Source organism: Anser cygnoides, chromosome Z (assembly GCF_040182565.1).
Source record: "Anser cygnoides isolate HZ-2024a breed goose chromosome Z, Taihu_goose_T2T_genome, whole genome shotgun sequence".
NCBI classification, from domain to species: domain Eukaryota; kingdom Metazoa; phylum Chordata; class Aves; order Anseriformes; family Anatidae; genus Anser; species Anser cygnoides.
In genome coordinates this window covers 18,119,072-18,142,813 of record NC_089912.1, presented here as the reverse complement: position 1 = coordinate 18,142,813, position 23,742 = coordinate 18,119,072, and the positions used below count along the sequence as shown (strand labels likewise).

At 38.6% G+C, this 23,742-nt stretch overlaps 2 protein-coding genes across 3 annotated transcripts in view; one reads left to right on the top strand and one right to left on the bottom strand.

The window, feature by feature from the left end:
• The window catches only part of AP3S1 (adaptor related protein complex 3 subunit sigma 1), a 33,187-nt gene extending 19,663 nt beyond the window's left edge, over positions 1-13,524 (bottom strand). Inside the window, exons 1-4 of one of the 2 annotated variants that reach the window (XM_066987873.1) lie at positions 13,358-13,524; positions 10,220-10,311; positions 8,332-8,443; positions 662-733 (exon numbers count right to left, since the gene is read on the bottom strand). In XM_066987873.1, coding sequence (XP_066843974.1) covers positions 662-733; positions 8,332-8,443; positions 10,220-10,311; positions 13,358-13,426 — 345 coding nt within the window. In that variant the 5' untranslated portion in view covers positions 13,427-13,524. The remainder of the gene's footprint in view (positions 1-661; positions 734-8,331; positions 8,444-10,219; positions 10,312-13,357) is intronic. The other variant, XM_066987872.1, reaches the window with a different exon arrangement.
• A 49-nt stretch (positions 13,525-13,573) lies between these two features.
• Positions 13,574-17,220, top strand: ATG12 (autophagy related 12). The gene is made up of 4 exons (XM_066987874.1): positions 13,574-13,783; positions 13,953-14,089; positions 15,593-15,655; positions 16,007-17,220. Exons 1-4 carry the CDS (start codon positions 13,615-13,617, stop codon positions 16,064-16,066), a joined length of 429 nt encoding a protein of 142 aa, XP_066843975.1. The 5' UTR covers positions 13,574-13,614; the 3' UTR covers positions 16,067-17,220.
• The last annotated feature ends 6,522 nt before the right edge of the window (positions 17,221-23,742 follow it).

The window sequence follows — 23,742 nt, the reverse complement described above, 5'->3', positions numbered from 1 at the left end:
AATATTCATCTTATTTTCATGTGTTTTCCTGCTGATGCAAAAAGATGTTCACAGATGGGGAAGGCAGTTGCACAGAAAGTAATCACAGGCAGAAACGGCAACTGAAGGAATAAATATGATCTCTATATATTCATTTCTCAGCAATTTAGGTATTACTTAGACCAAGAAGTGGCAATGTCTTCTTAAATAAAAATTACTGTAACAGTAGGTTTTCCCAAAACTAAATTAGTAAATGAAATACTTGATAGCTGTGAATATTCAAGAAGATTGTTTTTAAATTCTTGAAGAAAGACATAACGTCTGAGATTTAGGAAAGATCCACACAGCATTTAAGTTACGTAAACATCTTATTTGAAAGGCAACTGCCAGACTTAACAGGAAAACTGCCAAATTGCCAATTGTCTGCCAATTGTCAGTAATGTAACACCTAAACATAAACAAAATAGAACAAATTATTTCTTGAAAATTTCTCCCAAATACATTTTTTTTCTTAGAAAAGTGGGTTCCCCTGTAGTTTCAAGTTTTAAAAATAACACCTTGATAGAATATGTCTAGATTTCACTGACAATAGAAGTAGAATCACTGCAGATTTTAATACCAAGTATCAGCTGAACCAAACATTTCAATTGGCAAGAAATAGTACAGGAGCTCCTCACAGTACCTTGTCCACATGGAAAATTAAATCCAGTTCACAGACATTTTCGAAACATTTGTCTAATGTTTCCACAAATACCTGCAGAGAGGAAAAAAAAAAACCAAAGGTCAAGCTTTAACATAAACTCAATAGACCCATTATATCTGAGGTTCAACAAAAGCAAATACAGAAAATAAACAATGGGCAGACTTTAAGACATTAAAAGCATCCACAAAAAATCAGGTGGTTATCATTATTATGTTAATAGAATGTTATTTGTAGAGGAAACACTGTATGCAGAAGTCATTTTATGTCGTAACTGCTAAAAATCACAAACAGTTGTGAAAATAGTTGAATCTTGAAAAAACAGTAACACCATCTACACTACAATTTTCTCAGCTTTCATTCCAAGCTTTCCTTCCCATTTCCTTTGAATGCAATTATTAAGCAAAAATCTGCTGTTTTTTTCCATTATTGTTATGTTTACCAATTACTACACTGCAGGCCTCTCCCAGTTACCAGTCTACAATCAACTCTCCTACACAGAGACACACGTCCAAAGCAAGATGTCTGCGTTACGGCTTCTGGGAACAGTTCAGGGAACAACATAGCAGCTATCACATGGTTCAAACCCGCTGAATTCAGAAAGGACCAAGGTAAAAGGTATCTGCCTTAATGTTGCACCTGTCAATCCTTTCAGGCATACCACCACATAAACTCAGAAAGGTCCAGCAGCTTCTACCCAGGCAGAAAACCCCTCCTTGAATCTAGAACATAAGGGCGCAGGGCAGAAAAATCCAATTCAACTCCAACCACAGATGATCTCTGCCAGCTATGGGCTGTAGGTTACCCTGCTCTGGTACTTCCAAACAAAACCCTTGGCAGGCACACTAGCCAGTTCCAGGCCTCTAAGATCCCATTTAGGCCACATAATGAAAAAATGACTACATTTGTACTCCTGAGTGTCAATCACCATCTGTTTGTGGTGTGTGCTGACAAAGACTCCGGTCTTACAGAAATATAAGCAGAATTTCCTTTATGCAAGGGATAACTCCTGTTTGACTTACATGAAATGTGGCAAGACCTCAAAGTGAAACATATGCTTGGGTTTGAGAGCTTAGGGTTTTCAAAATTAGAAAGAACTTCTGTGAGAATTTACAGATCATCCGTTAATTACTAGTAAATAAACTGCAACCAGTGAAAATTTTAAATTTGTTTTTCTACATTTCAGGGCTATTTTGTCACAATATGCATTTAATACTATTTCTTAAGTTGTCACTGCATGTAAATTATTTTTTCCAACTCTAAACTCACACCCAAAAGCAGGAATATGGAAGAAGTGAAACACCTGTTTTTGATTCTCTGTCTTTTCAATGTGGTTTATTAATTCCACCTTAGTCTTCAAGAGAAACCAGATTTCAAAATGCCTAGGCCCACAGAAATTGAAATTTCTGCTGACACCTTCTAACGACAAAAAAAGAAAGTGGACAAAAGGCCTGCCTTTACATATACATATTTATGTCCGTTTGATGTCAGTCATTTCCTGTTGCCTACCCTGCATAACAACTCAGGTTACTACTATTTCCAATCCCTCAATTTCAGAACCTGTTTATACTATAGAAGAGTACTGCATACCACTGTTGCAGTAACTTATTTTTAATTCCCATTTTCAAGTCCAACTACATCTAACTGATGTACCATGCATTTAAAACAAGGATTACTCTTAAATACTAAAATACCAGTGAATAATTTAAACAAGGAGTGCAGAGCATTTTCACAGGCAGACTCAAGACAATGAGGATCATTAACAAGTTAACTACCTAAATGAACAAGTTTATGTTAAATTTTATTGAAACTAAGCAAAGCAGAATTTTTCTTCAAGTAGGTGTTAATTTGTTGTGATAATAAAAGTCTTCTATAAACAAGGGAGGCAAGCAAATATAAAATTATATATTAAGCAGAACAAACTACAGAGCTCATAACTATGTGCAGCAAAACAAATAACCACAGATGTTCTCTTACTTTCCTTGTACCTTAGGAGAATGTGAATACAAGGACAGTGCTGTTTGAGATCAGCTGCAGGAAGAAGATTGAAAATAGAGTGTAAATGTAACCCTTACCTAAAGGTTTTAGTTATAAGAGTTCACAGTTTGAGACCATTTTTGAAAGAAAATATTCCTCATATACATCATCAAGTTTACACATAAATTTATATATCCTGACTTTGACATCCATCTAGTAACTTGAGAAACAATGTTCCACATAAAAAAAAAAACTCGGAAGACCCCAAAGATGTTTATTTAATAGCAGTATGTATGCCCACACATCAGAAACATAGAAGTTTTATTTTTCTTCCAGTAACTGGGGCTTCTCCCATAAAAGTACCCTCTTGATTCATATCTACAGTAGTTGCTTTCACACCTCTACCCATTGCACAGTGACAACAGTACGCTGTGCAGGAACTCATAAATCTCTGCCCACAACACAGGGATATACTAAACATCTTTTTTTCTATGAAGAAATCAGCTGAAACTGAGTATTCTTCAGAGAGTATTTTCACCAACTAATGACTTCTGATGAAAGCCCTGGAAATTTCTTCAATTTTCCATTCATGATGAAACGTTCATTCAGAGTAATGCCAGCACTGACAAGGTACAGAACCATGACAAACTACTGGTCTATCAAAGCACTGATCTACATGGCAAACTAGATATTTTTTTTACATTAACATTTCTTGATCTAAGACATCTTCAAATAATTGATGTTGCAGATAAAATTAGAGCCACTTTGCTTTCATTGCAATTTTTAATTGAGAGTTGAATGAACTGCACATAATAACAAGCAGTGCCAGAATTTATGTTCAGTAAATATCTCAGATACTGCAGACTTGCAGATCAAAATAAACAGAAGAGAATACACACCAATTGTTTCATGGGGAAAAAAAAAAAGCGAAGCAAAAAAAACAAAACAACAAAATCCACCAATTTAAATTTACCTTGTGATATTATTGGAAAAGAAAAGGGAAAAGAAACAAATGAATGAGTCAACTACAGAGCAGGAAATTAAGGATTTAAGAATGAATTCACAATGACTGTCTAGCTCCCCCTTGTGCTTCAATTTTGAAATTATAGCCTTTTACAATTCAAAGAAAAAAAAAAAGCATGCATACCTCCATGACGGTAAATAGGAAAAAAAACGCTTTTGTAGTAAGTACACTTTAATAAAGCCAGGTACATAATTCAAGAGTAAAACATATGAATCATAGTATCAATTTGCTGCTTATATTTACAGAACAGAATCCAGGAGCCCCCCATAATCATTAGTATGTCAAAACATAGAACACCACCTTTACCAAGAAAACCTTATTAGCTTTGAGGGTGGCCTGTAGTAAGTCATCATTCATATACTACTGCAAGCATCTGAAGCCACTACACTACCCACACTGGCACTGACATCCCATCCTTCTTTCAATAAATTAAGTAACAGTTACTCACAGCGTCTACAGAGAACACCAAGATTACAGCTAAGGGAAAGACTGTTGAAGTCTTGCTATTAGTCAAAACAGAAGTGCGTTAGCTTTCAAGCAGACCTGCCAATAAACGTAATGCATTACCAATAAGGGGTTTTAGGTAGAAATGTCAAACAAAATGTTCTTTTTGGTCTTAGTTCCTGCTCTCAATTTTCCACCTAACTCTAAAGTAAACTAATAGTGCTAACTGAGAACTAGTCGGTCTTTTTTTTTTTTTTCCAAAACACGTTTCTCAGTCATGTGTCTCTCCCTTTCTTATTTAATTACCATAAAAGAATCTCTGGTCTGGATGATCTATCTATCCTTAAGAACTGAGAAAACTGTGTCTCAAAAGGAACTGCACTACATCTCCCATATACATCTTACTGAACAACTGTATCATGCAAGGTTATATAAGACTTTTCATGCAAGATTACAATCTCACAGATTTAGCTACTTACTGAGACAACATGCTTTGGGAATGTAGCAGTGGGCTACAACCCTCAAAAATGCTTACAGCTGACAGACACTTAGGTCCTTAGGATAGTTAGGCTGCATTACAAATGTCACTAATTGTACTCTCATGCCAGTCCACAGCTTGTTATATTTTTTTGTACTTTATTTCTATGGGCTATAACATTACATTTAAAGACCAACAAGAAGAGTCTATCAGAGTCTATCAGAGTATAACTTACCATCTAATTTACACTGAATCCAAGAGACTGCAAAACATGGTACAAATGCTGACCTACTATCCAATAATCAAAAAAAAAAATCTTGCTAGTGTCCATGTTAAACAAGACCAAAATTAATACCTCAAGCAAATTCCTACTGTTATGTTCAAACGTCTCTAGTTTGTACTCGGTATAAATACTGGGGTAGAGCTTGTGGCTTTTAACACATACAGTGCATCCACTAAACCAGAGCCAGGAAGACTTACCCATGGAACAGCTCAGACCTAACGGTGACCTAAGTGGCCTTCACAGAAGTATCTCAACTATTACTAGGTACAGCAAAAATGTTGTGCTGAAAAGAACTGATGACCACTATGTGCAATCTAATCTACTATGGCGTTTTCAGTTTACAAAACAGAGTAAGTCTTAAGTGCTACACAAAGGTTTAGGTTCATTTCACCACTTTATATTCATGAAATAATAAACTGGCCTTCTACATAACTACTTATTTAAACAATTCAATACCTGTACAATTCATAACAAACTCCAGATGGTTTACTCTTAGCTTGTTGTCTCTGAACTATAGTAAACAAAGACATATGCAAAAGTTCAACATTTCTGAACACAAAAACTAAGCTTATTTACTAGAGTATATATGCATGTGTATATGTACATACTCTTAGTATGCACTGCACATGGGATTGAGATGTAATAATAAACATTCTAAGGGCGTTTTTGCAGGGTAAGATCCATTTAACTCTGATTGCTATTAGTAAGAGGATTAAACAGATCCTTCTGGAAGCCATACTGGAAATCAAAAATGTTTAATTAATCTCTGTATAGTTTCTACTATAATCATATGGTAGAATTACACTGATCTAGAGAAACAGGAACACTAAGCAGCTGCAGGTACTGTGGTGAGACTATTTATAAACAAAATCATATGGTTCAGAAAAAAAAATCAAGTATTGCTACAAATAGAAATAGCATTTTTATTATTTCTGCTTCCTTCAAATAGTTACAATGGCATGTAAATAAACACTAGGACTTAATGGAAAAGATGTGCAATACATAGAACTGGAGACGGAAATCGAAGAACTTTTGGCACAAGAAGCAACACAATTTAGAGGAAAGATTAAGCTCTGCCTAATTCAGAGAATTTGATGGCCCTATATATGTAGTAGGAAGCTGCAAAACCTCAAAGTAAGATTAGTTCACACTATGTAACTGTAAATAATTGTAAGCTACTGGTGTGTCATTTTTAATATAACATTACAAATAAAAAGCTAGTTGAATCTGGATAACAGCCTGGTAAAATGTAGCAGGTCAGACACTGACGTAGATAGTCTTTCCTATTCTTACTATCTGATTAAACAGGAAGTATTATAAATAACCACTTTATCTGCAAAATATCTCTAAGTCACATGAAACATTAACATGCTTCTTTTCTCAGTTTGAATGTACTTTAGAAGACTTAACTAAGTGACAAGCAACTAAGCAACCATGTAGAACAAAATGCTAAAAAACACGCAAGGCCATTATACACTGCCCTCAGCAACTTGCATTATTCAGGTATTGCACAATGTTTGTATGAGCAAAAATGATACAAGAATCTAGAAAAATGGTTTCCTTCCTTGTTATCCACACACCCACCTGCAAAGATAATTTGGATCTACGGTCCAGAAGAGCACTTCACGTTAAGAGCTGTTCTGAACACTCGTAGGTAACTATGAGAAGCTATTCAGCTCCAAGAAAGGTCTGCAGAGAACCATGAGGCTTTTAAGGCTCACAGGGCTCTCTGCAATGCAATAGTCAATACATACAGGCCCACGTCTCAGGACACCACTGATCACATAATAAAATCAATTTTCTCGACACACAAGCTTTTAAGGGCAATAATATTCCTAACACAAGTATACAATGCAAACACAGTTCAAGCACATTAATAAATTTATTAGGACTGAATCAAATTTTAAAATGCTTAACCGTAAGTGAATCACTGAGCTGAGACCCAATTTTATGTAATGACCTACATCACTTCAGGGTGTGAAACGATTTTTTGTTTAACACGTCTGACTACACTAACGATCATAAGTGAAATTGTTCGTGCACAAATTTTAAGTTGAAAATCACTGGTGTAGTCAGAGTTCTCTTAACATACAAGTGTTTGTATTACCAGCCATGATTTTTCTTGCTGAGTTGATAAATACCTATTTAGCAATTTAAATCATACATGCTGTGCTAGAAGCCCTGTGGAAGACATTGTATTCAAACAGTTAGTGATCTTGAACAGGCCACATCTGCTCTATTGGGCTTTGTACTTTGGACTTGAGAAGCCCATATGTTATTAATGTAATCTATAACTTACAGCAACGTGGGGAAAGGTAAACTGTAGGTGGATCAAGGAGCGGAATGTATTGATCAAGGACCAAGAGACCATTGAACATACAGGAATTAGCAATCCACATAACGCTTCACGTAAGCAGCCCCAGGCCTGTGCCGTACTGCACGAACCCTGTGGCTTTCAGAACAGTGTCGTGCTGCACAAATATCTTGGCCACAGGATAAATGCTGCCAGCTAATCATAGCAGAGAAGCTTGCAGGCAGCACCCGCTTGATAGCGGCAACTGCACCACCTGCATGGCGTTGTCTTTATCTAAAATTGCAGCAAGAAGTTCTCATGAGCTCATCCTTTAGGAACAGAGTTGTTTTCTTGTGAGGAAATTATCTGTTATCTGAAAATAGCTCCCAAAAAAGGGAGAACAACTCTCCATGGACAGGATCCATGTGCAATGTGCTATGAGAAAATCCACCTGGGCTCCATTTGATGCTGCATGAACACAATATGCATTGCAACTGAATGAACATAGGATTTACTCAGCATCTGCATTCCTCTTCTTATTCTATTTTATTAAACCATTATCTAATTAAGCTGCTTTGTTGACAATGCTTTCCTATGGAGACCCAAAGAAACCTGTACCAGCTCTCCCTCTGTCCTCATTTCCTCTCCCCACCCCAGTAAAGAATAGCACTAACAACAACTTTTAAGGCATATATGAATAAAAGCTCCTAAACCACAAGGACCTTCTCATCCAAAGAGGTTCTGGATGCTTTAATCTGTCACGTTTGTAGTAAATATACGCACACATGCACAAGCAGCTTTGTGTGTCAAAGCTCTATCATCCAAAATCGTCTTGGCAAATGGTTGGACTGCATCATTTTGACCTGCAGCCAAAACAGGGCCTTACAAAGCTGCAACTAAAAATAACTGATGATTTCTCCAGATGAACTGTTCCCTTCTTTACAATCAACTTGGGAATTCACTTTTTCAAAGAAAGTCCAGAAAATTGCAGGTGACCCAAAAATAATACTCTGCGCTTTGAGTGTATTCATAGTTAGCTTCATTTCTGAGTATTGCAGAGAAAGACATGGCTAAATATTGAGTTGAATTTCTAAGGTACTTAGAATTATAATTCCACTTAAAAAACAAACAAAAAACAATGAGACTAACTTACTTGTATTAGGTCTAAAATGCCAAGCTCACTTTCTGAGGAATCCACACAGAACACAAAATACAAGGTGGCATAGTGTCGGTAAATAAGTTTGTTATCAGATCCACCTATTAATCTAAAATGGAAAGAAAACATGAAAGCTCAGTTAGCATCTCAGGATATGCTGGACAACTCCCCAAAGTTATTTCAGTTAATAGGAGGCCTGTTATTAATGGCTGGCTGGAGCTTTCCCAAACCCAACTATGTTACAACTTTTATTTTGTGATATAATTACAATGGAAGAAAAAAACCACCAAGACAGCACAAATTACATTTAACACACAAGCACAGTTATTGTTATCTATATGGATATTAATTATTTCAACAAGGAGAGAAAATATTTAAATTGGTATTTCTCTTCTGCTATAGCCTTCCTGAATAAGATACATAAATCAAGAAGAGAGATGTTTGGCAGATTATTAACGTTCACTTTGGGCAAGAGGATGTCTGCTCAGATAAAATTAGCCTGGACCTACATGGCTATAAATCTCAGTTCTCCTTTAACTCTATACCAGAACTGAACTACCCAAATTCTTCCAAATATTTCAGTATACTAAGCTAGTATCCATAAAATCCTGAGGCCTTTGGCCAAATTGCAAACTATAAAGTGATACCTGCCCTGGAAAAAAATATATAGATTGAAATGGCAACTGTAGACCAAGCAGTAAGAGGAAAGCCAGACTTGCGTCCTCTGTGTCTAGCTTTTCTGTCGTATCCTGTAATTTTTTAAGGCTCCTAATGAGTTCTTGATCTTAGAGATTTCAAGCCAGCATATTTCCAGCTTGTAACTATCTTCATGAACCTAATGATAAGACCAAAAGCTGAGTAGTTAATAGAGAAGCATTTTGTTTTAAATATATATATACATGTATATATATAAGGGATCACCTTGACTAAGAAAAAGACATCGTAACTGACATGGTACAGCTAGATATTTAGCTATGACTCTGCACACAAAAAGTTAAGGCATTAACATACTAGCTTTCATCAATCAGAAAATTTCCATTATTAAAATGTTTAGCAGACTATGACAATCTACATTTATACTGGAGATTATGAGCTTACTCTATCGACTATGACTCCTTTCCTTCATAACTATTCAATCTTGATGACTAGTATCTCAAAATAAAACACTTTTCCATGTCAGAATTTCTTCTCTTCATTTAAAGTAAGAGTGCATCAAAAAAAACAACTGACATGATTCCAGAAATAATATTTTTAACCTGTCTTCCAGAGATGTAGGACCCAAGCCTGGCTTTTCTCTTACTCTACTCTACCTATGTTAATAAAAAGTCTTAGTTACAACTGCTGTAATGTATTTTTTAAATATTTTTTTCTTCCTACTTCATATAGCATGTCTGAACCCTGACAAAAAGTATGGGGAGTCCTACTCTCAGAAGCTGTCCACTCAAATTTTAGGAGCTTGAGCCTGAACAACAGCTATGAAATATCTTAATTTTCTCAATGGGTATGGCAAAAGCCAGTGCATCTCCAAACAAGACCAGAAATTTTTACCTGGATTACAGGGAAACTGGTTAGGTATCATCTGCCTGTTTCTTCCCCATTTTGTGCCTGCATCACTTTTAAGACTAGATATAGCACTGTGTCAATTACAGTACTATAAAAAAATCCGGTTTAGTGCCTAAGTAATTTTGATACATACACACACATATGTAAGTATATATTCCAGTTAGTAAGGAATATGTATACGTGGCATCAACATGATATCATTACTGGTGTATTAAATAGGTCAAGTGACATGGCACTTACATTAGAACTGTAAAAACAAGTATGCTACTATCAGCAGAAGTATTTGCAAGTACCGAATGTTTATTTTAAACCTGATACTTACAAGCCTCCTTCCAGGAAATTACAGACGTTTTCATCACGTTTGGATACCAAATGGAAAGTTTCTCTGATAATTTGTTGCTGCGTATCTTCACTCTATAAAAGAAAACATATTTTGCTATCAAGCTAAAATGGATTAACTAACAATGCACAGCACCCACAGCAATTAAATAGAACACAAAGCATACAAGTATCCTCAAACTATCTGCCTCTCATGCCTTACATCTGCAAAAACCAATATGCAATTTGTTGTCATTTTAACACTTGTGTTAAAAAAAAAGACATTTTTACAAGTTAAGTTGCAGAAGAACACGTTACTGTGAAATAAACGTGAAAAATGTGACAGCTTTTAAGAAAATTCTAGAAGTACCATGATTTAAAACTAGCTTATTCAATAAATAGTACTGTGAAATATTCAGTAGGAGCTGCATCTCCACTGTAGCCTGAACAGCTATAGACATCCTTTGTAACTACCTTCATCCATTAGCAGGTAGAAAACACAGTCTCAAAGATCTAACAGGGGGGTGGTGAGGATGTGTAAAAAAAATCCCACAAAACATAACTCTTTCAGAAGTAGGTTCAAATACAAAGGCTTCATGAGCCATGCATTCCCTTAAGCTATTAACGTTCCTTCTGACAGTCTTTTACTGATCAGAAACATCGCTTCTAACTTTGAGTTCACTGCATTCTTCTTGAGTCCCCACTGCAACTGTCCATCATTCCTGCACATTTGCTTCTGCTACCCTTCTGTAAGGGCAGACTCATTCCTCACAAGTCTATACTTCAGCAGTCAAAAAATTTACAAATAATTCTTCTACTCTTGCATTTGATTTTAAGCACTGAACCCTGAAGTCAGCAAGCAGAGGTAGCCCCAATCCCTGAACAATGATGGAAGTCAGCGTTTTACACCACAAATACTGGTGCATGTTAAAAGTGACTTCAGCTAGCAACGGGTACAGTCCCCTTCATGATTGCTAAGCAAGTAAATCCTGGCATCAGTGCAGTTTGCATTCACCTTAAATTTGTGCGTTACTTTACAAATAACCTCCACAACCAACAGAGATATTAACAAAAATCTTCAGCAGACAAATTGCTCTATAAAACACAGAACAAGTCAAGTGCAAGTTCCTCTGCTTGTATAGCCTGTTTCTTACATTGTGCCTGCCTTCCTTCACTGCAGTAATCTCAGCTTCTTCACATGTTTTTTGTGGTTATCAGGAAAGAGAGGATGTGTCTTTTTCAAGAAACTGAGATAAGTACTTTGACTACTTAAAATAACTTTCATTTTCAGAATCTGCCCTTATTCTCAAAGTTGTTCTGAAGCTTACTTTCAACTTTGAATTTATGGCCGCAAGTCTATACTGTGAAACATAAAGCTACACAGAAATGGATGATCAAGACAAGGTTGCAAACAACAGGCAACTAAAAATAATAATAATGACATCATATTTTCATTCGTTATTTACATTTTCAACACTACGCAGTGTTATGTTTACATATGCATATTATCCTACTTTATGCATTAAGGATCTGTTCATTTAACAGGGGCTGAGTGGAATTCCTAAGAGAAATCTGTTATCCTCTTCTTATTTACTTCTCCTTCCGCTGTTCCTCCTTTTCCCAGCCAGAAATTTGCAAATGCACAACAGTATCAAAAGATACAAAAAGATATCTACATTTGAATGGAAATGAAAATGAAATTGAAGCGCTTCACACTGACGATGGAGATGCACGCCTTTCCAAAGTATTTCATCTACCTATTTAATTGTTATATCCCCACCATCAGGGAGGGATGAGGGAGAGACATCTTTCAGAAGTTACTGAAGCTCTGCACTGAAAGTTATCCAAAAAGAAACAGATGCACACAGGGGGAATGCTTATCAATATAGGTAGGTGAGAATACTTCATTTGAATTTTTAAACTAGGAACAGTGAAATAAAGACAACAGCTTGGTAGCAAAGAATTGATGAGATAGATGAAAAAGGGATTAACTGACATATATTAGAGTTTTTCAGTATCGAATTTCTGATGAGAAAGGATCAAATTCAGTTGCCCACAGCAATGACCTGTATCAGTTACACTCCTTTAAGTAAAAGCCTTACAGTGTAAACCGAAGCCTCACAGTCATAATTCTTGCTCTGAGGTGTGCGAAGCAAGATACATCCCTTCCAGTAAAGCTAAATATGACTTCCGTAGTGGCCAGAATTTTAAGTAACTGGCCACAGATACAGATAAATAATAACACTACTTAAAAAGAATAATTTGTTTACATAATCCTGGGAAGCATCAGCTGTTTTCTTGGATTTTATTGTCCAAGGTCAGCCCAAGCAGAGCTTAGCCTGTTTGCTAGGAAAAGCCATACACACGATTAAAGCGTTATCTTAAAATCTCTTATCGTTGAATTAAGTCAAGTGTTGCCATCTTAAAATCTCTTCTCCTTGAATTAAGCATTGTCACATTGTTTCTTGGATCCCTCCCACTGCACTTTCCCTCTGTTCAGACAAGTCCTCATGCCGCATTTTCAGAGCTGCTTCAGCCTTCCCTCTCCCATGTAAGAGAACATACTTTTGCAAGTAATTTCTATTTTTTCCTGCATGAACTGCATTTTTCTAACACTCTGAAAGCTTTCGAATGAAAAGGCAGTGCTAACTAGTTACACTCACCACGGGAACACCCTCCTCATTCCAGCACCTCTGCCACGGCGCATGGAGACAAGTAGCGCCACATCAGGGAACGCTGCGAGGCCAAAAAAGCACTGCAGCACTGGGAGCAAGTTCCCAATATATAAATAAATAAATAAATAAATATCCGGGAATGCAGCCTGCCTTTGAACCAGGGCTTTCCCCTTCGTCTTTAGAACCACCGAGAAATAAGCTATTAAATAAAAACATACAAATAAATAAGGAAGTTGGTGGGAAAACGGTTTTTGTTGTTGAAACCTGGAAACGTTGGGGTGAGGCAGGGAGCGGCTGGAGGGGCCCCCAGGGGCCCGGTGGTGCCCCCCCACACGGCTCAAACCCCGTTTTTCCCCCCCCAAGCCCCCCTCAGTGTTGCCCCCCAGGATGGGCCCGGCCCGGCCCAGCCCAGCCCAGCCCAGCCCAGCCCAGCCCAGCCCCGTCCCGTCCCCGTTCCCGTCCCGTACGTATCGCTGGTAGAACTTGGAGAGGCGCGGCTTGCCGTGGTTGTTGAAGATGAGGATGGCCTTGATCATGGTGCGGCCGCCCCCGCCGGCCGGGCCCCACCGAGCCGCAGCCGTTAGCCGACCCAACCGGCCCCGCCCCGCCCCGCCCCCAGCGCCTGACCGGAGCAGGGGGAACGACGGCGTCCCGCGAGGGACAAAACGCCTCGCGGCGCCGCGCTGCGAAGACGGGGCGTGGCTTCCGCCCGGCCCGCAGCAGCATGGCGGAGGACGGGGAGCAGGCGGCGGTGTCACCGCAAGGGGAAGCCGGGGAGGAGGCTGCGGAAACCGGGGCTGCGGCGGCGGCAGCAGCGGGCTCTGCCGAACCGGTGCCTCCCGCGGCCGGCTCGCCGGGCACCGAGGAACCCGCCGGCGACGCCAGGAAGAAAAGTAACGTGGCGGCTAGGCCGCTGTGGAGACGGCGGGGGGGGAATGGGGTGGTGATGGGCGGCCGGGAGGGCCAATTGGCCGAGAGAGCGGGCGGCGGTAGCCAATGAGGGCGCGTCGGGGGCGGGATCCCGCGGTCGATTGCTAATGGCGCCCGCCCCCTCCCCCGCAGTTGACGTGCTGCTGAAGGCCGTGGGCGACACCCCCATCATGAGGACCAAGAAGTGGGCCGTGGAGCGCACCCGCACCATTCAGGGGCTCGTCGACTTCATCAAGAAGTTCCTCAAACTGATGGCCTCCGAGCAGCTGGTACCTGAGGGGGGCGGTGGGGGCCGGGGGTGGGCTCTGCTCTCAGGTAACCAGTGGTAGGGCTAGAGGGGGTGGCTTCGAGTTGTGCCAGGGGAGGTTCAGGTTGGAAATGAGGAAACATTTCTTCTCAGAAAGAGTGGTCAGGCATTGCGATGGGTTGCCCAGGGAGGTGGTGGAGTCACCGCCCCTGGGGGTGTTCAAGGGAAGGTTGGATGTGGTGCTTAGGGACATGATTTAGTGGGTGACATTGGTAGCAGGGTGATGGTTGGACCAGCTGATCTTGAAAGTTTTCCAATCCTAATGACTCTATGATTCTACAGCCCAGTGTGCACCTCACACAGCTCTGCACATGCTGTGCAAAAGTGCCCTTCATTGAGAGATTCATACATGCAGCACAGGTCTAAAAACCAGGTGTACAGAAGGAGCGTATAGGAAAAACTCTGAAGCGTTTGGGATTGATTTTCTGAACACTGGTGACTCGTTTCCTTCAGAATTTCCCTTCCAGACAGTTTAAAAGTACTGTCATAAGATTGATACCTTTTTCAAAATGGTTAGTGTGGGAATGTTCACAGGTGGGCAGCACAGTGTCAATGTTGTTCCTTAATCCCCTTGAAGCCTAAAAGTCCTTCTGATAATGTAGAAGTTGGAACTGATGCAGAAATAAGTTTATTCTAACTTTGAAATTAAGTTTACTTTCAACATCCTACACTTTTTAATATAAGCTTTCTTTTTAGATATAAAATAAAAGCTAGACTCATTACAATACTGAAATCTGCAACTGAAGTATCAGATAAGGTAACTCTAATAATGTCTCGAAGAGTAATAGTTACAGTTTTTACTGCTGGTGGGTATTATCAACAGTTTAATTCATTAACTATGAATTATCAATTCATTATCAACCGTTTAATTTATTAACTCATTGTCTCAACAAGAAAATAAAGGGGCATGGACTCTTCCAGCATAGTTTCAACTTAAAGCTTAGCTTCAGGAAAAAAACCCTAGGAACTGTATGGGCTTTCTTTGGAAACTGCGTGATACCTATACAGCCATCTTACGCTGCAGATCCCAAGGGCCTCTTTGACGCTGTTGACTAGCTATACTGTGTACTTACATTTGGAGCAGGAAGTGAGAATGGTGACAAAAAAATAATCTGTTTCTGTGAGCATTGTTCTAATTGAGAAAATTTAGGTTAGTGGGAGTGGTTTGGATACTCAAAATCAGATCAAGAACTAAACCAGTGAGTTCACTTCCTGCTGCCGTATGGGAGAGCAGTGGGTCAGCTTGCAGGAGAATGCGATCAGCAGCTTGCTGGGGCTCATTTGGAAGTCATGCTGCCCCTCCACCTTGCAGTGAAGATGCTAACTAGTTGTAGTTTGGTGCAGACTGTAAAGATTGTTAAATAAGTAATGAACAGAGGACAGATTTACCTATCCCGGCCTGAAGAACATTTCTTCTGGGTACCTTACTTGTCAAGTCTCCATCTTCTGTTTTCTTTTCTTGCAGTTTATATACGTAAACCAGTCTTTTGCTCCATCTCCAGACCAGGAAGTTGGAACCCTCTATGAGGTGACTTTCATTTTAAAATATTCTTTCCAAATGTGCTTACCAGAGTCTGTTGTATGATTCTGGCACTTTAAATCTGTTATTGCTCCTAGCTACGCTGGTAATACCTTGACTTTAGTGTAATAGCGTTGCCATTCACAAATCTGTATCAATAAGGTTTGAAGAGACATGACTTCATACAATCTCTGGAAGAGCAGTCCTTCACCTGTGTATGTCATGCCTTCAGTTGCGATGGAGACCTTTGTTGTGAACAACACTATTTCATGACGCATTTATCTGGCTTGTTTTTGTTTTGCTTTGTGCATATGCTAGTCTGTGAATAACCTAACAGCTCTTGTTTTTATTTTATTGCAGTGTTTTGGAAGTGATGGCAAGCTGGTGCTGCATTATTGCAAAACCCAGGCATGGGGGTGAAAGACAAGCAATACAGTTGCATAGGTGTCATCTTCAAAAATGGAAGAGGAGCTAACTTTCTTAAACACACCTGTAAATGCACAGAAAAAAAAGGGGTTTGGATTTATGCTTGTGACTGTATACTTATAAAAATGGCAACAGTTGAATAGCATGAAAGAAGAGCTACCAACGTTATCCAGTCTTGTAGCGTTTTTCCAATGTACATTTTGGGCACAGAAAAAAAGTCTGCATCTGCTGTCTGTAGAATGGAGCCAGCTCTCCAGCTTCTGAGTTCCCAATTGCTGTATATGAAGGGAAGCTTCTTCAAAGTTGTCTTCAGGACTTGGCAGCACTGTCGCTGTATATGGTGTATGGAAGATAAGGTTTCCTTTTAATTAAAAAAGGATGTGAATTGCACATATAGCCTGATATTCAGTTTGCTTCTCGCATGTTGTACATCTGTTGTTTACATTCTGTATGTTATGAACTCTTCACCTTGAACGTACGTTATCTCAATTCACTTCAAGAAATTATTTTGTTTTTTTTTTTCTTCTCTTAGTTAGTATGCAGGTACTGGTAAATAACCTTGCTCTATGTCTTTTTCAGGTTGGCAGTCTTAAGTACCTTATTTACATGGCACAGCATAATGATACAATATGCCTCAGAAATATGTCCTTCTGCCAAACCGCGTAGAACTTTGTACAAGGCTGAACACTTCAGCAGTTGCCAGGATATTTTATTTCTGGCACTGTTTAATGAGTAGCAAAACTTGTTGCGTCTTTGTGTTAATGAAGGAATAGACATGAGATGCTAAAAACCTGCTTTATATTTAGTCCTTTTGGCTGCTGCTGTTTTTCTGCTTCACCAGTTGCATATTCCATCAACAAAATAGAATTCACTTTATGTCCTGCTAAGCCATAATGTAATGAGGATTCTTTCTTTTTTTTCACCTTAGAGGGGACTTGGTACTTTGACTAGGGTGCCAACCTCTCCTTTTATTTATTGGAGGGTTTGGGAGGTGTGGTGGTGTATTGTGGGTTTGGTGTTTTTTTTTTTTTCTTCTACGTTTGCTGTTTTTGTTTTGGGTTATTTCTGTGAATTTATTTTAAATTGGTTGTGCTATCTTCTATGTTTATTTTATCTGTACTAAATTAAATGTTAGCTGTCTGCGTGCAGAGTGTTCTTACACTGACAGTTTTGGTCCCTGATGCAATCCACTTCTTCAGCACATGCGGGCAGAGCAGCCTCTGCATGTTTAAAGCAGGCCTGTCCAATAGCCTGAGCTATTTGTTCCTGTCTCATGTAACCTGTGTGTCTAGCATGAGCGGTTCTTATGTGGTCTCTGCAACCACTGTGCCAAATTGTTTCCACCCTTAGAGGAATTATGGAGAACTAATGCTTGGTTTAACTTAGGGGTGCTACTGCTATTTCCATGCAGCCAAGCATGTGGCACGTGCCCCAGATGTGTAGTAGTTGCTATGAGAATAGTGACGTTTTTGGTGGAAAACCTACATAAGAATCCATTGGATTCAGCTAACAGTGCAGAATTTTGTAGCTTTTCCCATTCAGAACCCTGATCTCATGAATCTTTGTTGATTTAACAGAACTAGTGCAGAGGTGAGCACTCTGATTCCATCCTACTGAAGAAATTGCCTGACTGGTTACTGTAAAGCCAGTGTAACCTTGTACAGCCACCAGAGGGTATACAAGGACAAAGATATTTGCTTATTTTTTACTGGATATTTTTTTCCAATCTTTTTCATAATATGTCCACTTGCCTACCTTAGAAATGTGTAAGCAGTTTGTTCTCCTGTGTGGCAGTATGTTTGCCTAAGATAAGCCAATAGTCTGGCAGGTCTGTTGGTGCCTTTTACCTTATTTGATCTTAACAAATGAAACTATTCAATGCAGTGCAAATGTGCTCTGTAGGATTGATGCAAGAACTTTTTGTGTGTGTTTAGTTTTTTTTTCTTTTTTTAATAAAATAAAAATCCACTGGGATCTGAAAGTGAAGGAGGACTGTAGGTCACTGTATCGTGCCACCTAATGTTAGAGGGTTGTCCTTCATGTTGGATCTGTAGATAAATTTTATGTTTGAGTTTTAAAAAAAAAAAAATGTTTGCCTCGATTCCTTCAGAGGTAACAGTCCAGTAAAGTAAAACCCACAGAAGTGGTTTGTATTGCTTTTATTCACCGCATTCATTTCTGAATTTGGACAACTTAACCATACAGGTTTGAATTATGCATTTATTTAAGATTCAGCATGTTCCTTGTACCATACTCATTACTTGTTCCAACACTGTTCTTTCTAATGCAATTTCTAATGCTAGTTAGCAGGTATTTAGTCATTTCATTAATTTAAGAAACTTCATCAGAGACTTTAATTCCAGTTTATTTTGATTTTTTGTTAGATTCTAAGACTCAGAAATCATTAAACTCCCTTTCTTGTAACAGTTGAAGGACTACATTGAGTGTATGTCAAAATAGTACACTACTTGCAGAATTCATTTTGTCTACAATAAGCCATAAGGTATAATGTTACACTTAAAAAATAAAAAATAAAAAAAAAAACCCTTGATGTGGGTTTTGCGTGTGTCCAGCGGAAGCATATACATGTGCATGCATACACTCCTGATGGACAAAGCAAGGACTGCCTAATGTGTATGGTGAACAGCCAAAAACAGAATCAGGAAAGAAAGCTAAAAGGAGTTCTCTCCCTACCTACAGGAAGGGCTAATAGTATTTAATTGTTCCTGATATGTGTTTGATTAGAAAAACAGTAACAGTGAATACTCACCACGTCTGTGGGCGCTGTCTTCTAATTAGTACTACTATATTACTTTTGAGGGTTTTTTCCTACTGCCTTGCTGCTGCCAATATATATGTATGACTTGCAACATCAGTATTGTGTTGTTGTTTGCTGTTTTGTTTTGTTTTACATGCAGTGTTTTTCCTGATACATGATCATTTCTGTTTGTCATGCCTCTGTGACCTTCGTACCTTTCTTGAGGTACCATAGCCCAAGCAGGTAATAGCACCCTAGCTGAAGTGTCAGCTAGACAAGATCTGTTTTTGTAATTAGTCCCTGTGTTCTGTGGAATGAAAGGAAGATACAGAACTGTTTTTGTTCTTTATTTTTTACCAACCATAACTATATTATTTATTGGCTCCTAATTTACCGATATACAGTGACTGCTCACCTGATCCAGCTATTGCCTTGTCTGACTGATGAGTGAATGAGTGCTCTGAGTGGCTGCCTTTATTATGTTCCTTTCTTTTTAATGACTACCAGTTCTGATTCTGCTAATTCCCCAGCGTAGCTTCCGTACTTCATGTAATGTGAATCCTCCTTTTTGTAATTTTCCCTGTAGTTTTCTACTGTCTCATGTCAGGGAGCTAGTCATTTATTGTCGGTCTGGTACCTTTGGGGACCACAGTCTCTCTCTGGAGTCAGGGTATGGTCATCCCTGTTGTAAGTGGCAGGAGCGTTTCCTTTTGTGTATTCTTAAGTAACAGACTAGAAAGCAGATGTGTCAGATACATAATACAGCAGACAAAAGATTAGCAGTCCATGGCTTGTAGAATTTGCAAAAGACAAATCTTGTGAAAGACGTGTTAAATCTGATATTTTAAAACGTGAAGATGTAGCATCTAAAATCATAGATGATCCTGAAATTCTTTAACGTTTGTAGTTATTTTTTAAGAAAGAATACTTCCACTAAACTGAAAGCATCAGAAGCTTAAGTAGAACATGATGTATCATCTCCCCTGTACACAGTATACCTTGAGCAACAGTGTAGACTTATTTAGAAGAGTATTGTCTTCCATCTAAAGATGCTGCACAACTATTCCATATAGGACTGAGCTAACAGTATTTGCAATGTAATTTATTTACTTGATTTTATGTAATTGAATGAACAGAATTTGCAAGTTGGAAAAAAAAACAGTAAACTATTTTTAAATACTGAGAAGTAAGGATAAATATTAAAAGGAAGATCATTACACTGTTTTCATGAAAGGTTTAGTGCTTCACAGTGTTCTTATACTAAATAGTGCTATGCAAAATTGTTATCCTGTTTCCAAGGTAACAGTGACAGAGTTCAAACCCTCTAAACCAGGAGGCATTGTTTATGATTTATTATTCTGATCATGGTTTGGAGATTAATTATAAAATTCTAATCTGTAGCTTGAACTAATCTTAAAAGCATGTGGAAAACAAAGGAGCTAAGTGTAACTGAAGTTGCCTCAGGAGTGAAATAATCACATAATTATGTTGCCTATGGCCATATTGAGCAAATGCCAACTTTTAAATCTTGAAGAATTACTGCTAACTTATTAACAGAAAAGATGTCTGTGTTAATTATCCCCTCAACATAATCTTGAATGTACTGATCTACAGTAAAATGAAGGAAGACTTTTCACTTTTTAATTCTGCAAACTCATCCTTAGCTCCCAAACAGCTTCTGTTGATGAATTGCTGCAGTTTGTGGTCACTTTGCAGATCAAACTCTGTTTTTACTTGCACAAGCTTTTATCTTACACTGTTCTTTAGTATCGTGAGGTCTTCATTACTCTTTGGGGAATATTGTACAAAGGCTATGCAAGGCATTGCCATACTATGACATCTTCATATGTAGAGATGAGACAAAGAAATGGGGGGAAATGCCTTTAACTCTGGGTTTTGCATGATGATTATGACTCTTACAACTTTGCATAAAATGCCATATGCATTAAAAAATATTCTTGGCTTTGTTTTGTATTGGATCATCAAGAGAACAAAAACATTTGATAACAGAGCAAGTTAAATATGTTCATTCTGATTTTCTGAGATCACACTTCAGCTTTGCTAGTATCATACTTCATAGTCTCCCAAGAGTAAACATCATAAGATCCTAGGTATTTTTCTTGCTCCTGCTTTGCTCTTGCTTCAATAACCATAAGCCCATGAGTTGTCAGGTACTTCTCACCAGTTTTTAGTTGTCAGAAAACTTTGACTTGATGCCTAACTATCTAGAGGTGAGAATACATTTAGAGGTTGTTTTATCCTAAAATAGATGGTTAAAAAAGGTTGAACGAATCACATTATTGACCAATGAGAAGCCAAAATAAGTTAGAAGCTTAACGTTAAGCCAGTCACACTACATCTATGTTATTAGAGTCAGTACTGCCAGGAAATTTTCTGGGGCACTGTTGCTCAGTCATGTGTACAGCTAATTGGTAGAGCAGTTGCTAGCATAGGTTTTGGCATACACACAATTAGTGAGTTACCAACATGCCTTTTCTGGTACGTACTTTGTATGTTACTGTCTTGTTCTGGTTGCTAACAGGTTAATAATATGGATGCAGGCTGCATTTTGATAGCTGGCCTCTGTGCTGGAGGGCAGTCCTTGGGTTATTTGCTAGTAGATACACAGTCCCAATTTCAGGTGAGATTTGATCCCTTGTGTCCACATTGAGAAGAATTAAACTTCAGGGAAAAAAAAAAAAAAAAAGTTGCTCTTCGAACTTGAGAAGTAGTCTCACAAGTTTTTCAAATGGTTCTCCAGCTCTCCCATGTAACAGATATTTGTGCTAAATGTCTGCAGACAGCTAGATGCTGTAACATTTTTTGTTAAAGATGCAGGTTATAGGTGGTGCAAAAATGCTACTTACACAATCATAATTTTCTCATACTTCTCCTTCTTAGAGGTACATGATGAATATTAAATAGTAAAATTTAGGAAAAATTGCAGGAGTCTAAGTCCTTGCTCTACATCTTCTCATGGAGTTGTTCCACATGAATATTATTCATGTATATGTATATATCAACCAGAGTGCAAAGTGTTAAAACACCATTCTTTAGAGGGCTTTAGCATTAAAAATATTAGAGGCTATAGTTAGATGTTCCAGTTGCAAAAATCAGTATATGAAGTTAATGTAGACGAAAATGTCTTTCCCTCAAGCCCAGCTTGGTAACAGAACTAACAACCTTGGCAACTCTTCAGAATTAAAATGCATTAAGAGCTCTCCAACTCTGAAACAGGAAACCTCAAAGAAGAGAAGGGCTCCAAACAAAACTACACAGCAAATATTGTCAGTGCAGAGAAGTCTAGGCAGGACTTTATTTAGCTTTCCCAAATAAATACAGCAAATAATAATTTTAAAAAGTTTATTTTTCTCACAGAGACCATATGGATGTCAATATTTTACATTTTATTTATAACGTAGGCACTTTCTGCACAGCGTACTAACTTCCACCAAAACTGAATCAAATTATTTGAAGAGTCTTTTCTAGGCTGTGTGGTTTAATGCCACCCAGCTCTTTGTGCACTTTGCTTCATTCAGCAGTACCTACACTGCTTAGTAGTTGTTAATGTTTTTAAAGTGTGGTGTGACTTGAAATGTACTGCACTCATTTCACTCACATTACTGTATTTTGTAGTCTGATTATGTTTCACTGTATGATCTGTGTTTGATACGATTTATTCTCGCTGTTTTTTGGTGTGGTTTTTTTTTTTTTGTATTGTTGTTCAAGCAGCAGATTCTCATGCGAGGTCTGTTGGGTGCTGAAGGTTGGATCTCACGAGGTTATATGGCGGAGAGGAGGCTGCAAGTGCTTTTCCACAGCCCCAGAATGAGTCAGCCTGTCTGGATGTAGGGCCCCCTAATCGTTTAGCTTGATCTTCCAGATCAGAGTTTGGGAACTGCTACTTCAGGTGGTGCATTGCTGTGTATTTCCAAATAGCAATCTGAGTGACGTTTGCAACAAATGTTTACTTACGTTTCCTCCTGATTATAACCCAGAAGGTCTCTCCTGTGCAAATGGCATCCACCCAAAAGTTCAAAGATCTTCATGTGAAATAGAAGGTCCAGAGCTCTAGGTATCACCAACTGAGCCACTTTGAGTTTTCAGATGCAGGCTGCAGTCCTTCTTAAATCACACAAAGGTTGAAGAAAAAGGTAGTAACTGGACTGCAAAGCTTTGGGACTGCGCAGCGAAATATTTCAGCAAGGTGAATTTCCGTGGAGCAGGTTATTAAACCTATCTCTATGACCACCTTGTGTCAAAATATCCTGTTCTCTTAGCCCTTCTTAGAGGGGTACTGTCATTGAGTCATGTAGTCCCAAAACTTGCAAGGCACAATCCACATGCACAACAGCAGTAGCTCCAAACATTTTCTTACAGAAGCCCCCTCTTCAGATTCAAAGGCACTTAGGGGAACAGAGACTTAATAGCAATGAATAAATGGTTGTAGTTATAACATGTGGAGGAAGTGTGTAAGCTCACATCATTGGGTTGAAGTGCTATTATCTTTTCAGGCTAACAGACCAGAGGGAATAAGCACAATATAGTTGCTTGCCACAATGATCTGAGAATTCAGGCACCTTGGATCCTTTCTTTTCAGATTGACCACAAATTTCATTTGAAATAACAAGATGCACCATATAATCTTCAGTCAGTTCCATCATTCTTAATCGAAGATTTTCCTGAATGAGTCAGGAAAAAAAAAAAACATGTGAGCCGCACCCCCATGGGAGACGAGGTGCCAGCACCTGCTTGGAACTTAAACTGGTGTAAATCTCTCTTCCAGTTAGGCATCATGTCCAGTGATTGCTTGAAGTGCCTGCACTTGACTTTTGGATAGGATTTGAGTGGTTGGGCATTTGTCCATGAAGAAACATTTCTGTGGTTATATTTCAAACTCCCATTTTCCAAG

Excerpts from the sequence above, each read along its gene's own strand:
- ATG12 (XM_066987874.1), top strand. The coding sequence starts at position 13,615 with ATGGCGGAGGACGGGGAGCAGGCGGCGGTGTCACCGCAAGGGGAAGCC. Across the intron at positions 14,090-15,592 it reads TGATGGCCTCCGAGCAGCTG|TTTATATACGTAAACCAGTC; the intron begins GTACCTGAGGGG and ends CTTTTCTTGCAG. Across the intron at positions 15,656-16,006 it reads AAGTTGGAACCCTCTATGAG|TGTTTTGGAAGTGATGGCAA; the intron begins GTGACTTTCATT and ends ATTTTATTGCAG.